Raw genomic sequence first — 16941 nt, forward strand, 5'->3', positions numbered from 1 at the left:
TACATTATTTTCAACTCGAGTTGATCCAACCAGATCCACAATAAAGACATTTACAACAACCTTTTAACACAACATTAGTGAATGTGCTTTCCTCGGTGGGCCGTAAACTCTTGGCCTTGCAAGACAAGCATTTTCGAACAGTGGGCGAGTGTAACACTGTTCTGGTCACACTGCAAATCTCCCAGAAATGGCCAGCTTCACATTGAGCAAGTGGATTCGATGCGCCGTCAATGAAATACACATTGGCTTCACACACAGGGCATTTGTTTCTTGCCTTCTTATCAATCGCTGCTGATGATGTTGTGAATGAGGTGGCAAATGCAATTTCTGACAATAAATCGCCAGCTTGAGGGAATTTGTCTTGTATTCTGACAAAGGTAATCAAGGCCTGTTTGATTAAGGCCTCATCACGAAGGCTCAATGCGAGATCAGCCAGCAGTAGTAACAGTGTAACATCCTGTTGATTCAAAGTAGAGAATTCTTGCTCGGGCAGCTCGTTGGCATAAGAGAGCACAGCGTTGACATATTTTGCTTGCACAATCTGTTTTGCTTTTTGACATGTAGATGCGTAGTCAGGGCCGAAATTAGGTGGTTTGTATTCCGCTAGTTCCAGCTGTGTGTTGTTGATGATTCTTGCAGCAATTGTGTTGGTTTCGCAGTAGATACGTGCTGCCAAGTTGTTGATGCTACACAGGCATCCGATTGAGTACATAGCAAACAAGCAAGCATGTCTGGTCTTACCTTTCTATCGTGGGTGGGACATCCAAGTACTTGGCTACAGTCGAGATCCATTGTGTCATGGGCTCATCATCAGCATCATCTACCAAATAATACAGTATTTCTCGTAGCAAACCCCTCACTGGCTTTGTAAACACTATATCGCAGTACTTAGTACGGTTGATCCTATCCTCTAAATTGTGGTTGTCTTACTAAAGTAGGGATCTTGTATAAAAGTAGCCGTCATTTCACAGATAGAGTCAACATCCTCGCCGCGTTCTCTGTTCAAGAGAAAGGACAGATTCGCAATTTCATAGTGATCGCCCTTATAGTGAATGTCTAGATTTGCCTTCAGCCTAACAGACACAAAATGAGTTTCTATCCTTATCAACACACCATACAAATGTATACTTTACGAATAATACAAGGCTGTAAAGATGCTATTTGGCGAATCACTGGTACCAAACAACGTTGGGAGCGCATCTGATGCTGCTACGATAGAATCATCGTCTGCTTTTGCTTGGTCTTCCATCCATTGGCGTTTGTATTTTTGCACCATTTTTCTGCTCCACATAATGGACATTTGGTTGTCATACGCCATATTACCCTCTGAATCGATTTTCAAATAGACACATTCACCTTCCGAAGTATAGCCTCTAAATAGATCCATGCCATTATCATCACCCACCCAATTACCGCTGGATAATCCCAACACGGAAGCTTGAAGTATGTACACCTGCCAATCTTTGCTTGCCTCCAACGTGAAATCCTCTTTGACATTCAAGCACAGGACCTGGACCTTGATTCCTTTTGAGATGGCAATCTTTATCACTCCCTTTTCAAGCTCATCGTGAACCTTGATCAATGTAATGACAGCTGAATCGTTGTCCTCAAACCATGTATGTAGCACTTGCATTTCGACATTTTGAATTTGTGTAGTTCTTGATTCAGGCACAGTGGATACTTGGATTCGTACGGATGATATGGCCATTGTACCGTCTGTGCAAGCAGATACAATATAAGCAATGTAGGTTGTGTCGGTAATCTTTTTCCATTGGGTCCATTCAAGTAAGTTGACAAAAGATGCATGTGGTGTTATCTGTGTCTTGTACTCAAATGTGTTGGTGAATGCCCACATACAGACATCGCCCGCTTTGTTGGATGTGGCAAACAAAACTGGCTGCAAAGCAAATGGATCGGGTATTAAGCTTTTTGACCAACTGGCACCTATGTATCATGGTGTCAGTGTGCTTTAAAGATGTGTTTCTGGGGGGTTACGTACATAGCGTATGGTGAGGGCTGGGTGCGGTTGTTGCTTGATGTGTAATTGCATGATTTTTTATTCTATCGGTCAGATCTTCGTACTAAATTGCATTTCACAGTTAGGTCCATGTCTATCCAATCCATAGTGCGCTTACCACTTGCCAATCTGAATTAGTGGCATCTCTCGCCGATATTTGATATATCAGCACTCTATGCTTTGTTGTAATCACAGCTAAAAAGCAACTAAATCAACTGTTAAGCCCATGCGATTAGATATTGCTCTAACAGAACATACCTTTGGTTGGGAGATAAGCCTGCTGGTGACCATTTAGCCATACGGCATCCCTCTTCGGTCAGCAGATAGGATGTCTCCATCAGGTCAACATTAGCTACATTGCACAGAAAGATCAGCATTGCATTGTTTGCATTCTGTACGAGCACCTTACCAATGAGGGTTTCGTCGACTTTTTTCTCCAAGGGTGGCAGTGATATGCCTACATGGTTATACTTTTCTCTTGTAGAGAGCATGCCAAGGATAACGGGTGTCTACAAATATGCCTGTTGGCTATGGAGGCGACATTATAAGATTTCGTCTTATTACCACAATATGGACGCCATTCTTGACACAAATGGCTAATCGACTTTCTTGGCTCCATTCAACGCAATCTACCATAAACGGCTTGTTTTTGAGGGCGATGCCAGATTGATCTTCCATGATGATGTGCGAAGAAAAAGTAACAGGAAGTGGATGAGCGCGAATAGAATGGTTGAAAAAATTAACAGTGTTCAAGAGTCACTTTTACATTATGCTGTCAGAATATGCCTTTGAAAAATGTGCAACATGGAAAAATCATGCTTTCAGGAGGTCGACGAACAATCAGACACACCTCCCTGAAGAATCATTTTAACTCGCATTAGCAAATACTGATTGATATGATATTCTTTATATAAGGAGGAATTAAGACAGCAAGGAGTCGAATTATAGCTAAAGAAACGCAAGCGTAATCTCGGTAAACTATGGAGGTGTAATGAAATCAGCATGTCCAAGGAAGAAGGGGATCACATCTACTGATATTGAATGATGTATTTCTCATCATACTGCTCCTGCTTTTGCTGTTTGCTCTTGTAGGACCAAGCAGGATAGATGCTGCTCTTTTTCTCGTCTTTGGATGGATTGACATGAGCATACAGCGGCACAGTGACAAAATCCACGCTTGGATATCGATTGAATTGCTGGCTGGTTAGCGCATTGTAGCGATCATCAAATTCAAGGACGATAGACTGTCATTCATGCATCAGAATTAATGCACTAGATAAACGGGAATCATGCAGACTTACATAAACTGTCTTCATGTTCGCATTATCGGTTACTTTTATTTGTTTTGCAATGTCATTGAGATCAGATCCATTTTTGCTAAAGCGATAGTTGATGCCGCGAATGTTCTCTGTTGCATTGATACGATTACAAACACAAAGAATGCCAAGCTCAAACTAGAGGAGTATGTTCAAGTTGCAAATTCTCAATCTAATGCCTGGTAGTACTTACTCTTTGACGCAATACTCTGTGTCTCCAGACGACAAGCAATGTAGTGAGTAACATAAAGAATGGCAATATGATTAGACCGTACGAGCTCTGCGTAAATAGCCATATTAAATAGTTGCCAATGATAGCAATCATCCAGAGGATCCATAGCAGGGTAAACCAGAAGAACTTGCTGCTGGGAGGGGGGTTCTTTCGAACGGATTGATTCAATAGATTGAAGGTAGTGCAAAAGTCTCGCACTGAAAGCTGTATTCAAAATGTGAATATTTAGCAGTAATCTCAAAACTGATTCTACTTACATAGCCTTGAAGATCAAAGGTATATTGGTCGTCAAATTTCTTGTTGATGAATGAGAACCGAACTGATTTCATAGTGTCGTCTGCAAAGAAAAAAGAAAAGATTAAAAGGAAGGGAATGGAGTTGAAGAGAAAAGAGTGTAATGGGGAGGGGGGAAGTTTATTCGTTTGTAATGTGCAAAGGCACTAAAATTGTGTAAAGAGGAAAAAAGAAAGCATTTATGCAAAATGGCTCATGTTAGATAATTGATGTGCCCATTGTAAAAGGGGCAAACGAATTATCGTATATAAACGTACTTGGACAATGTTGCCTGGCGTATAAAAACGACACATGTCAGCAAGGAGAGATATAATGAATTCAGGCTATTTATTCGAATATATACAATTTGAAAGCGCTATTCTTCTTTTCAGGCAAAACCAAGGATTTTGTGGTGGATAGCCAATGCTTTCTTTTGTCCTTCTGTAGCATCAGCAGAGAGTTCAGGGTATGGGATCAAGCCCATGTTCAATTTTACAATGTCGTTGACTGTGCTTGGCTTAGCTCTATCATCAAACGTCTCTTCAAAATGGTTACCAGGGAAATCGGGAGGAGTTCTAGGAATATTAATGAAATTTCAATTATTAAAAATGAGCTACAGATACAAAATCATAGTTGATACTTACAAGCCCTTCTCAAACGCATCTCTTTGGATCTTGAGATACTCTGAGTTGATACGACAAAGGGGCGCGGAAGGAATGTACAAGACAGATGAGTCCACCTCAGAATCATTCTTTTGTTCGACTGCATGCACTTGATCGCAATGCCAGAATACCTAATTCCAAGATTGAGTCAAGCTACACCTACGACAATGGGTAACCAACTTACAGCATCGCCAGGCCTGACATCAGGCATGGAAATCATATTGTCGATGATATGAGGATAATCAGTCTTCCCAATGCCTTGACACAACCCGGGCAAAGCACCAATATAGTCACTAAATCAAAACAAGTGAGTAGGCTATACAGACAGATCGCTTGTGAAAACTTACTTTTTATCGATGTACTCCTCAATCAAAGGCTTCATCAAGAAATAAGCAACAGATTGCTGCAAAAGAGGACAAACACGAAGGGTTCCTGCACCAGTCTTGATATCAGACATGGCGATCCAGCCTTGAAAGTTTCTGAAGACTGAGCAACCACCAGGAGAGTTGTAATAATCCATGCGTGCTTCGACACGATGAGTAGCATCGAAAGAGTCATGTTTCTAAGGATCAATACATAAGTCGGCCAGCTATATATATATATATATATATATTGACTTTAATATGCAAATCTTACCTCCCAATCACCGTTGAAAATGTCAGTGTAACATTTGCGATATTCAGGGTCCTGCCAGCCTATGCAAAGGTATTAAGTACAACGAAATGCTCTTGGTGAGTGTTACATTACGTTCAAGGGAGCCACTATCGACATGTTCTTGCAAGGCAAAGCTTTGATCTCCAGGGTTACGAATACGAAGACGATCACAGTAGCCAACGTTTTTGCTCAAATCAATAACAGTATCCTCTTGAGCATGCCAGAGTTGATTCAAGGCCAAAGTAGCAGTTTCAAAACGAGGATGACTTCTAGCATTGACTTGAGATTGAGACCAATAGAGCTCCCATACCTGAGGGTCGTTCTTGGGGAAGCCTTCAACTTGACCACGATGATTAGCAAGGTAAGACTTGATCTGATCCTTGTAGCCACGTGCCTCTTGTTCAGGGATAACGTTTCTAATGACCACACAGCCTCGGCGGCGAATTTCAGCTTCAATGTTGGTAGGGAAACGACCGTTGTTGGCTTGAATTTCTTCAAATTCAACTTGAGGAACAATGGAGGAGCCTTTTTGCTTGATCTCGGGTGTTTCTTTTTCAAAGGATTCCAAGAGTCTTTGGTAAGCAGCGTTAAGAATAGCAGGGTCTTTGGGAGCAATTTCTTTCTTCAATGCGAGAAGACGAGGATCCAATTGAGTCTCTTTACCACCGAGATGAGAAAAGACGGAGCTAATATCGCCTTTGGTCTTGATAGATTGTTGTTGTTGTTGTTGTTGTTGTTGTTGTTGAGCGTTCATCATCATCATTGTAATAAGAAAAAAATTTGTTGATATAACCCAAGTGAGCAGGAATCTTTGCCTTTATTTATACTACTTCAGATCATTGATTTAACAGCATTTTCCCAGTTTTTAGTATGGGGTAATTTAAATGACAGCGGACCGACGGAGGGCCGCGGCAAAATTAAGTACAATGGTGAGAAAAATCAAACACTGTAAGCTGGTCATTTCGAGCTAGGGAAAACAATAGAGGCATTGTCTAATCAAATTCGACGTTTGACGTATACCATATGTTTGCTATTACACATTAGTTAAACCAACAGCATCAGAGCGCAGCGCTGGCATAAGTAAAACAAAATACAGCTGCTAGAATAAGCGAAGATATTTCTCCAAGCCGCAACTCCCTTTTTACTAGCTCGTAAGAGCATCGATTGCACTCAAGATGAATGCATGAGTGATTTTGTCAGCCAAAACAATTTTACATCCTGCTGATTGATTTTTGTTCTGATTGGACAAACTTTAGTTAAAATCGACCTATTTCATTTATTTTGCCAGATTTGACTATATAAATTGTCAAGATTATTCTATACTTCCTTTAGCCCCTTGAAGTACTTTTTCGAGGCGCATCAAATGATGCTATTCAAAAGAGATCTTTTGAATCAGATGATTGAGCAATATCGTGAAATATGAAAAGAGATTTCTGGCCAAAATGTAGATTTTTTACATGTAAAGAACTAACAAAAGATGTTTCAAGGGCTGCTTTGGATCGAGAGCAACATTTTGATTTAATATGTCCCATAGTAAAAGTCTTCATTTTTGGTGTCAAAAACGCGATCGTTTGATTTTCGATGTAAACCATGAGGGGTATACCTCATGGTTTTTGGCGATGTTTTTCAGATCCAAAAAAAAAGTTGAGCCAAGGTATCAGAAAGCAAGTGCTAGATGAAAGCAACTGTTTGATGCTAATCGGGTAGTCTAAAATGGCCTCTAACTCGGGAAATCTCTGCTTAAATGCACTTGGTTTTGCTGTGATTTGCATGTTTTTGATCAGTAGGAGGTATTCCATGTGTGCTATCTACCTCGATATGAATCGAGTCTTATTGATATAGACGTGGACCATCATGGATGAGCCAGATCCACGGTTGTGGGTCAGTTCGCATGTGATGACAGGTAATCGAAATGTGGAAATTAGTTGGGGGCCGTACAAATGACAATATCCATTCTTAAATGGTGCTTGCGTGTGTTTCATTGTATATAAATCGATCAGTGCTAACGAGAATAATGTGTTCAATAACGTGAAAGATGCCTGTGTACTACAACAGTCTGCCAGCTCCTTGCAGTGAGTTGTGGTAGCAACATCTAAAAACCATTGGAACAGATCTTGCTGTGCTTCTGGCTAGATGACGTATATTTAATAAAGGTAGAAATGTCTACACACCTTTGTCAGGAGCGGGATTCATAAAGGGGAAAGAAAGCAATGAAAGAGACGCGCAATCGTTTTCCACCAGTGCCAACTTTCTCTCTTTTACTTATTACATTTAAGCAAAAACATAACCACAATGACTCAAAATATGGAAGTAGACTTCGATGTTCCCAAGTTCTTGAACGAGGAAAGACAAAAGACGCCTGCTCAACTCCAACATTACTATACTACATTTGAAGATCTCTATGAAAGAAAGTAAGTAACAAAGCAGCACTTGATTCAGGCAAGCGTCTGTGTCTATGCCTGTCGCGCGTACAGTCAACATTCCTTTACTCACAAAGATATATGACAGGTTATGGCATCAATTGACCACCAAGGTTTTGGAATTCTTCAAGGAACCTGAATCTGCTCCTTATCAAATCTCACTCTTTCAAAACTTTGTTGCTGAATGGGAGGACAAAACCAACAAATTATCACTCGTCTCTATTGCTCTTCAGGCTGCAAAGCAATTCTCTGGTAAGTTCGAGATCAAGCTTGAATAGTACTGGTTGTGTATTGAAACAAGCAACTTTTAGACTTGAACGAATCTGTCAGCTTTTTGGATGAAATCATTAAAAAGGTCGATACACCTGAAACCAAAGATGTCTACGTCCTTGCACTTATGGAGTCAGCACAGTTCAAACTAAAGTTAAATCAAACAGACGACGTAAAGAAGGCCATTGATGAATCGGAAAAGATTTTGGATGGATTTGATAGTGTCGATACAGCTATTTATGCCAATTTCTATCGTGTCAGCGCTGAATATTACAAGGTCAAGGCCAACTATGCTCAATACTACAAGAGTGCATTGTTGTATTTGGCTTGCGTCGACGTTGAAGAGTTGAATATGAATGATAGAATTGAAAGAGCTTATGACCTTTCTCTGTCTGCATTGTTGGGTGACATGATTTATAACTTTGGTGAATTGGTAAGCTATACAAGTGCATTCTGATCAGAGTCCATGTCTAACTGCTAAACCACAGTTAATGCACCCTATCCTCGACTCTCTTACTGGCACTGAGCACGACTGGCTTCGTTCCTTATTATTCGCCTTCAATGCTGGTGATATTGGCAAATTTGAAGCATTGGTACCTCATTTTACAAAACAACCTTTACTCCAACAAAACCAAGGCGCACTCAGAAGAAAAATCTGTTTAATGTCTTTGATTGAGGCCGTTTTCAGACGCTCCACAGATAACCGCTCTATTCCCTTCTCTGAAATTGCAGCTGAAACTCGTTTATCCGTTGACGAAGTTGAACATTTAGTCATGAAGGCATTGTCTTTGAAATTGATCCGTGGTTCTATCGATCAAGTGGATCAAATTGTTGTTGTTACCTGGGTTCAACCTCGTGTTCTTGACAGAGATCAAATTGAAGGCATGAGACGTAAGCTCACAGAATGGGATAATCAAGTCAAAAAGATCAGTGCTTTTGTTGGCGAACAAGGTGGTGAAGTCTTTGCTCAGTAGATATATTTTTTTTTCTCTCTTTTACTCGTTAATAATAAAGGGTTTATTTTGTAAATGTTGACATGTAGAATTACTATGGTACACAAAACTGCCAATGATAGGCTTTATTAGGGAATATTTCTATGGTACATGGCTACTGCTGCTCGCTTCATCTTGAAATTCGATCAGCACCTGCCCTGATCTCACATTATGTCCAGCTTGGACATGGATCTTCTTGATGATGCCAGACTGAGGTGTTCTCAGAATATTCTGCATCTTCATGGCTTCAACAACCACTAACTCGCTTCCTTCTATTACTTCTTCTCCTTCGTTGACAGCAATACTGACAATACGTCCCGGCATAGGACTGGATATGATTTTGCTCTGCTCAGCAACGGATTGAGTCTTCATGTATTTTGATAGATCGTTTTGTTCTTTGCTATACACATTAACTTTATACTTGCTGCCATGGTATTGAATTCGGAATCCCATGTCGAGGGGGTCGAGGTATTGCAGTACGAGTGGTTTCTTGGTGTCGCCCACAAGCGAGTGTGCCAGCAGCCCATTCAACGGCCATCTTGTAGAAAACTTGAAGATGCCGTCTGCTGAGTGTGCCTGAAAACCACATTAGTGTGAACTCAGTTGACAAAGACTAGTCTTAGTTACCTCGAATTCGGTGCCTTGAAGATGCTTCAGTTTGATATTAGACTTCATTACTTGCTGACTTTGTTCATCAGTAATGTGAACCCATATGGACAGAGCTGTGGCTGGTCTATTCCAGCCGCCTTGCCAGTTTCGGGCCTCTTTTTTCATCCACAATGCGCCAGTGACAGCAGCTAATTGCTGTACGGCTTCTTTACTTAATTGTTCTGTTTGAAAACCATTGGGATATTCTTCTGCCAAAAAGTGAGTTGTGATCTGCTTGCCGTCTTGGAACCGAGGATGAGCAAACACAGCTCTCAGCAGAGGAATGTTATGCGTGACACCTTTGATCACATACTCGTCCAAGGCCTTCACCATGTGCTGCAACGCTTCTTGTCTCGTTTGACCGTGCGTTGCTAATTTACAGATCAAGGGATCATACTCTACATGCATTTCTGAGCCCTCTACGAAACCGGAATCACAGCGTACTTTTCCTTCGATAGCCAACGGTTCTTGGTATGTCAGCAAGCGTCCAACGGAGGGCAAGTATTTCTCTGGATCCTCTGCATACACGCGCGACTCAAAAGCCCAGCCTTTGATATCTATCTGATCCTGTTTCAGTTCCAGAGGGTGGTTTGCTGCTGAATAGAGCATCTGCTCTACCAAATCCAGTCCAGTGACATACTCGGTAATGGGGTGTTCCACTTGTAGCCGCGTATTCATCTCCAAGAAATAGAAATTGCGCGAAGAATCCACCAAGAACTCTACTGTGCCTGCAGAGTTATAACCGACATGTTTTGCTAGCGCCACTGCTTGCTCTCCCATCTTGCGTCTGGTCTCTGCGTCCACATGCACACTGGGCGACTCTTCAATGACTTTTTGATTTCTACGCTGGATGGAGCATTCTCGCTCTGGCAGATACACTACATTTCCAAAGTTGTCTCCCAGCACTTGCACTTCAATATGGCGAGGGTTGTCAATGTACTTTTCAATCAACATGCGGTCATCACCAAAGGATGACTTGGACTCTTGCTTGGCCAGTTTGAATCCATCACTCAATTCCTTGTCATTCCTGATAGTAATATAGACTGCCGTTAAAGCACTGTATCAGTCGCCCTCAGTGGCCATCAGCTTACTTACCACGCAATGCGCATACCCTTGCCTCCACCTCCCGCACTGGCTTTGATCATGACCGGATATCCAATGTCCTGGTTTGCAATGCGCAGTGACTCTTGTACGCTATCCACTTCGCCATCAAATCCCGGTATACAATGCACGCCGCTCGCCTTTGCTATCAGCTTGCTCTGAATCTTGTCTCCCATGGCAGCAATCGCCGATGCTTTTGGCCCTACAAACGTAATCTCGTTCTGCTCCAGTACCTTTACAAACGTGGGATTTTCGCTTAAAAATCCGTAACCCGGGTGCACAGCTTCGGCCCCTGTGCGTTGGATAGCAGATAAAATGCGGGGTATTGACAAGTAGGATTCTTGTGAAGAGGCAGGCCCTAAATGAACTGCTTCGTCAGCCATTTGTACATGCAGGGCATTGGCATCGAGGTCGGAATACACGGCTACGGTCTTGATGCCCATTTTTCTGGCTGTCTTGATTATGCGGCATGCAATCTCACCTCGATTGGCAACCAGCAACTTGTTGAATGTCTAGTATAAGCTACATTGAATACAAGCCCCCCCCCATAGTGCATGTTGGCTACAGCAAAATCTTACCTTTTTAAAAGGCTTCTGTAGCGATGTATGCGTCGTAGCAGCAGGAACTACCGGTGGTGGTGGTATGCTGGGTATAGTTTTTGTGGATTGTGTTTGTATCGGTCGCACGGTGATGGGTTTGGGTTTGTATGGCAGTAGCATGGGCTTTGTTCTCAAGACGGATGTGGATCGCTTGATTGTATTGACCCATTGCTTTGACATGGTTTCAGGCGCTATAATATAGGAATAAAGAGAGAGAGAGAAAAAGGTACAAAAAGTGAGTTTTTGGTGGGAAAAAGGGATGGATCTCAATATCAGATTTGGAGGTCACACAGGGCATTGCAAAGCATTTGATCCTTTGTCATGGCATCATGCTGGATCTGATAGACTAAACTTTATATCTGCAAGCCATTCGACACAGTGATCCAGGGGCAACAGGAGGCTGATGTGAGGAAGGGACTGCAATTGACTGAATGGGATAGCATGCCCAAATATGAGAAGCACACGCTGTATGGCACCAACGATAAGTATCAGGGATTTAAATAAGCGACTTTTTTTTTACGTCCATCAAGACAAGACACTCCTTTTTCTTCTTCAATATACTACAGCATGTCTATGGCCGAATACAAAATGAAGAGGGACGCCTGTCGTCCCAAAGTGCTGGATAAATACGAAATCATTGGCTTTATTAGTTCGGGTACATATGGTCGAGTCTACAAAGCGCGGTCGAGAAACAAGTAAGAGAATTGACAGATACACCTGTTCCAATTGGCATGCTGATACAATGGGTTTCCTCTCAAGAGACGATCATCGTGAATTCGCCATCAAGAAATTTAAGCCAGATAGAGAAGGCGACACACATCATTACGTCGGTATATCACAATCAGCCTGTAGAGAGATTGCAGTAAGCGAGCGTACGCATAGATGACGCACACACACGGATACTGATGACAACGAAACGCAGTTATGTAGAGAGCTCAAGCATGACAATGTGGTGTCATTAGAAGAAGTGCTGTTAGAAGATAAGGCCATTTTCATGGTGTTTGAATATGCAGAGCACGATTTTCTGGTAATCACAAGCAAATGAGAAGAGACTCTGAGCACAGGCACTAAACCAAAGCTCAATCTATAGCAAATCATTCATTATCACCTACACACAGAGCGAAAACCTATAATGGAAGTTGTAGTGAAGTCGATATTATGGCAACTCATTAACGGCGTGGCTTATTTACATTCTAATTGGGTTTTGCATCGTGATCTGAAGCCTGCGAACGGTAAGTTTTGTCGCTGGACCCAGCGAACACTGCACACCATCACTTACACCAATTGAACAAAAGTACTGCTGACGAGCGAGGGTGTTGTGAAAACGGGTGATTTGGGCCTTGCGAGATTATTCAACAAACCTCTGCAACCACTATTCAACGGCGATAAAGTGGTTGTTACTATCTGGTACCGTGCTCCCGAGCTGTTGTTTGGATCAAGGCACTACACAAAAGCAATTGACATGTGGGCTGTTGGATGTATTTTTGGAGAGTTACTAGCATTGAAACCTATATTTAAGGGCGAGGAAGCTAAGATGGATGGCAAAAAGAACGTGCCATTTCAAAGAAGTCAACTGACAAAGATATTTGAGATTATGGGCACGCCAACAAGTAAGTGCAGTCTTTGTAATATGTGTGTATACAGAGTGTCTGATAATGTGCAGAGGAAAGATGGCCGACTATAGATCAATTACCAGACTATCCTCATCTCAGTTCCTTCCCACAGTAAGTGCATTGATATCTTGTGCTGGCAACCCTAGCTGATTCCGCAATGTAGATGTCCCAACAACCTCAAACAAGTATACCAAATGATGTTGAGCCCAAAGAGCGAGGCAGGGTTCAACTTATTATCAGCATTATTAGAATACGACCCCGCAAAGAGAATCACAGCTGAAAAAGCCCTGAATCATCCCTATTTCCAAGAAGATCCCAAGCCTGTGATGAAGTAAGTGCTTATAGCTGGCTCTTATGACACTGTTACTGAAATATCTTTCTAGTGTCTTGGCTCAGCACGGTGTGGAATATCCTCTTCGACGAATCACACAGGAAGATAACGACATTAAAGCGTCCAAACAAGTGCAGCCAAACAAGGATGACCATTCAAGCAGAATGGCCAAGAAACCTAGGAATGCTTAAGGTTATCTATAACAAAGTTGTATCTGTTTGGCATTGAAATTGTTGCACAATCTCCCTCTTATCACTTTGTGCAAGCTCATGAAGTATCCTAAACATATATGCAGAATAATGAGACTTCAAGAAGCAGCTTCACTTGATGCAACTGGATAAATAAATCATAGCATAATAAGTTTATTGTCCCTACACACTTTAGAAGTTTCAAAAAGGAAAGAAGTTGACCTCTTACAAGTATTTCGATGAACTTGCATGATTAGATGCAAGACTTTAAAAGAAAAATAGCATGGGTGAAGGTAATCCTACTATGTAATTCGGCCACCTGTTTTTCATTGGCTTCAGCAGCATCTATTACAGCCAGCCTGCCTCACAAGCCAAAATCGATTCAAACCCAGATTTACAGGCTATTCTAGATTGGCCAAATCTTGATACTTTTCGACTCAACTGAGCTATTTTTCCAAATTCGACTATATAGAATATGATGGTCATCCGATGTTTCCTAATACATTCTTGGAGTGCTTTTCAAGGCGTTTCCAATGGTACCAAGTAAGATGGATGTTTTGAATAAACTTATTGAGCAATTTACGAAAATATGAAAAGAGGTTTCTGGCCAAAAAATCGAGATTTTTCATATCAAGATTCCAAAAAGATGATTTCAGAGGTTACGTTAGATCAATAGAAACATTTTGAATCAATATATACCATAGTAAAATTCTTCATTATCCAGGTCAAAAACGCAATCGTTTGATTTTCGATGAAAACCATGAGAGGTACCTCATGCTTTTTGGTCGATTTTTGGCCATGTTTTTTTGGTCCCCAAAAAGTTGTGCAAAGGCGTCAGAAACTAACTGCCAGATGAGAGCAATTGTTTGGTGCTATTCTGACAATCTAAAACGGCTTTTAACGCGAGAAAATGCAGCTCAAATGCGTTCAGATTTTGCTGTATCAGGGACGCTAAGAAGTAAAAAGGGGAAATACCAATATGCTGTTTGCTGGTATATGAAGTATTTTCGTGTATCCGGATGTGCAACGTCGTATAAGAGACTGATTCACAGATAATATAAAGATTTCTCATGTATAAGTGGAGAGTTAAAATAAAAGTAGCAGTAGTTTGGTATGATGAGCAAGGGTAGCCGGTAGCACGAGCTGCTGCTGCACAGCTTGATTCTCACCAAAGCGAAGCGAAGTTAGAGAGCCATTTGAAGCGTACTCACACTTGCAAAACTATAATAATAGTTGGGAAAATTGAGCACTGAATAAGATGCACGAGCCGGCAATGGCGAGGGCCAAGCTCATCCACCAAGAGTCAACGTCAGGAATATTGTCATGATTATGTACAAGATAAATCAAATCTACGAGATCCTTTAAAACTAGAGGAACACACGTTCTCAACGGTATAGCATAGTCAAACAGAAGATATATAACTGCTACATATAGAGGGTTGCTCGAATTACTATATATGGTGATTCAACACTAATCCTCATTCCACTGTATTAGAGAATCCAGCTCCATTACATCCTTCCGCCTTTACAACAATGATAACAATCCATATGCAGGCAGGCGCCATACTTGTATAGCTTTTCCCTACTCGAAATGATCGAAATTGGGTTGCAAATTGGTCGAAACAATACAAATCTTGATATAGAAATGCAAAATTCTCATCATATCCATGATTGCATACGAAACGTACAGTGAGGCTAATAGTATAATACAGTTGTTTGTTTATTAATTGTGGCTGCTATCCTTCTTTGAAGAAGTATTTGAGCTTTGACTCTTGGCAGCATTGACAGCCTGTACTTTAGATTGATGAGATGATGGAATAGTGGGTTTTCTCAAAGGTCGAATATCATCGGCTGCAAATCCAGGTATACGAATATTCCAATTACGTTCTAAATCAACCTTGGTATCAATATTCTCTTTCTCTCTCTTTCTCAAGGACTCGACACTTACCCAAATGCAACTGAACATCCTTCACTTCCAATGTATCTGATTTGCGGTGCTTTGCTAATTGGCATGCAAATGTTGTAACGGACTCAATAAACTCATCAGCAATCTCCAATAGTATCTGTAATTTGATCCGTCAACACAAGTGATACTCTCCCCTCTCTCAGCGCATTACTTACATCCTCAACTTCAGGCTCTAATCTCTCAGAAGGATCGATTTGAGACACCAATTCTTGAATTTTGCGTTTGGTCAAGACACGATTAACGCCATCGCTATCCAAGGAAGGTGCTGATGCTGGTTTGGGTGCTGCTGGAGCTGCTGGTGTGGGCAAGGCGACATTGACAGTGCTTCCACCTGGTGTAGTAATGGCGGAAACAGGCAAAGGTGTTGCTGTAGCTACGTTGGCAGGGGCAGCAGCAGTAGCAGGTGCCTGTGCTTGTGTTTGTGCAGTATTCGTGGGAAATGTAAACATGCCGTTATTCTTGACGGCAGCAGCAGCAGCAGCGGCGGCAGCGGCAACAGCAGCTTGTGCTGCAGCAGTGGTTGGTACTGTTACATTGCCTTTGACGTTGGGTGATGGAAATCCTGCTTGCGGAGAAGCATTGTTCAATTGTTGAGCAGCGGCAGCCTGAGCAGCTAAACCAAGCTTATTCAATGCCTGCTGTTGTTGCTGTACTGTACGCATCTGCTGTTGCTGCTGCTGGACAACGTTGTTGGCCACTGCAGCATTGAATTGGTTGTATTGCTGTTGCTGTTGAGGATTGAATGTAGCCGGAGATCCAGGTGCTGATGTGCCGCTCATATTGTCATTTGTGGATGCAGGCGAATTCGTCTGTTGTTGCTGTTGCTGGTTATTGCTGTTCATCTGTTGTGACAATACGCGTTGCTGCAAGTTTTGAGCCACCATCTGTGGAGTGAGGTTGCTGATGAGTGTTTGAAGCATGGCTAGTTTGGATTGGAGTTCCTGTTCTTGCTTTTTATACTGTTCTTTGTCCTGCTCTGATATGTCTGTTCGCTCTATGTTTCTACGTAGCATTGCGATATTGTTGTTCAAGAACTCGATGTTCTGCTGATATTGAGCAATCATTTGCGGCAGCTGACTCATGTGGTTTTGCTGCTGTTGTTGCTGTTGTTGTTGCTGCTGATTATTCGACATGTAAAGTATTTATATATAGTGATGAATGCAGTTATGTAATGGATAGATGCTCTATGCTATTGACTGGTTATACAGATAAATATCAAGAAACACAACAGTAGTATCAAAGTGAGAAGAAAGAAAGAGAAAGATGATTCAACACTGTTTGCTTGACAAATTTTTTTCCCAGCACAAAACGCGCGATAGGTTGTGCTGAGGAGATTCTTCTTTTCAGCTAAATCCACACTTTTACCCAATCAGAATAACATGGGCAGCATCTTGTAAAAGCACAATAAGCTTGATTTGTAGCATGGATAGTTTATATCAAGAATTCATCATCATCTGCTTGGATTCACTGTGTAGGATACATTTGTTTCTCTCGGCCTTGGGATCCTCCAGAGTCCACTGAACAGCAACTGCCGACCAGTGACATTAGATTGATATGGTTTAACTTGGTGCGCAACATGAGTTTCATGTCGCTATGGAGCATGAGCACACTGCCGTGAATATGGCGGCATACGGATCAGCTAGACCTCATGTTTCGATAA

The 16941-nt window shown here is 41.7% G+C and overlaps 7 protein-coding genes across 7 annotated transcripts; 2 read left to right on the forward strand and 5 right to left on the reverse strand.

Moving 5' to 3' along the window:
- Positions 1-10: 10 nt before the first annotated feature.
- On the reverse strand, positions 11-2695 carry TVP38_1 (Tlg2-vesicle protein; the record flags this gene model as incomplete). The annotated part of the gene is made up of 9 exons (XM_064821695.1): positions 11-686; positions 742-874; positions 931-1073; positions 1134-1944; positions 2000-2081; positions 2136-2223; positions 2276-2369; positions 2427-2526; positions 2582-2695. 9 exons carry the CDS (start codon positions 2693-2695, stop codon positions 11-13), a joined length of 2241 nt encoding a protein of 746 aa, XP_064681381.1.
- A 350-nt stretch (positions 2696-3045) lies between these two features.
- On the reverse strand, positions 3046-3894 carry ATC70_002318 (uncharacterized protein; the record flags this gene model as incomplete). Its single annotated transcript, XM_064821696.1, has 4 exons — positions 3046-3261; positions 3319-3471; positions 3527-3769; positions 3823-3894. 4 exons carry the CDS (start codon positions 3892-3894, stop codon positions 3046-3048), a joined length of 684 nt encoding a protein of 227 aa, XP_064681382.1.
- A 332-nt stretch (positions 3895-4226) lies between these two features.
- On the reverse strand, positions 4227-5917 carry rpl8_1 (60S ribosomal protein L8; the record flags this gene model as incomplete). Its single annotated transcript, XM_064821697.1, has 6 exons — positions 4227-4413; positions 4483-4631; positions 4685-4793; positions 4848-5062; positions 5137-5195; positions 5248-5917. The coding sequence occupies 6 exons, from the start codon at positions 5915-5917 to the stop codon at positions 4227-4229; spliced, it is 1389 nt and encodes a 462-aa protein (XP_064681383.1).
- A 1529-nt stretch (positions 5918-7446) lies between these two features.
- On the forward strand, positions 7447-8818 carry RHB1_1 (GTP-binding protein; the record flags this gene model as incomplete). Its single annotated transcript, XM_064821698.1, has 4 exons — positions 7447-7565; positions 7663-7826; positions 7886-8277; positions 8333-8818. The coding sequence occupies 4 exons, from the start codon at positions 7447-7449 to the stop codon at positions 8816-8818; spliced, it is 1161 nt and encodes a 386-aa protein (XP_064681384.1).
- A 120-nt stretch (positions 8819-8938) lies between these two features.
- Positions 8939-11364, reverse strand: UBE2N (ubiquitin-conjugating enzyme E2 N; the record flags this gene model as incomplete). The annotated part of the gene is made up of 4 exons (XM_064821699.1): positions 8939-9412; positions 9464-10511; positions 10580-11097; positions 11164-11364. 4 exons carry the CDS (start codon positions 11362-11364, stop codon positions 8939-8941), a joined length of 2241 nt encoding a protein of 746 aa, XP_064681385.1.
- A 387-nt stretch (positions 11365-11751) lies between these two features.
- ATC70_002322 (uncharacterized protein) lies at positions 11752-13319 on the forward strand (the record flags this gene model as incomplete). Its single annotated transcript, XM_064821700.1, has 8 exons — positions 11752-11879; positions 11944-12046; positions 12107-12211; positions 12275-12416; positions 12480-12794; positions 12848-12908; positions 12961-13128; positions 13181-13319. The coding sequence occupies 8 exons, from the start codon at positions 11752-11754 to the stop codon at positions 13317-13319; spliced, it is 1161 nt and encodes a 386-aa protein (XP_064681386.1).
- A 1719-nt stretch (positions 13320-15038) lies between these two features.
- ATC70_002323 (uncharacterized protein) lies at positions 15039-16414 on the reverse strand (the record flags this gene model as incomplete). Its single annotated transcript, XM_064821701.1, has 3 exons — positions 15039-15202; positions 15264-15378; positions 15437-16414. 3 exons carry the CDS (start codon positions 16412-16414, stop codon positions 15039-15041), a joined length of 1257 nt encoding a protein of 418 aa, XP_064681387.1.
- Positions 16415-16941: the final 527 nt, after the last annotated feature.

The sequence above is a fragment of the Mucor velutinosus genome (assembly GCF_035048745.1).
Source record: "Mucor velutinosus strain NIH1002 chromosome Unknown tig00000093, whole genome shotgun sequence".
Taxonomy (NCBI): domain Eukaryota; kingdom Fungi; phylum Mucoromycota; class Mucoromycetes; order Mucorales; family Mucoraceae; genus Mucor; species Mucor velutinosus.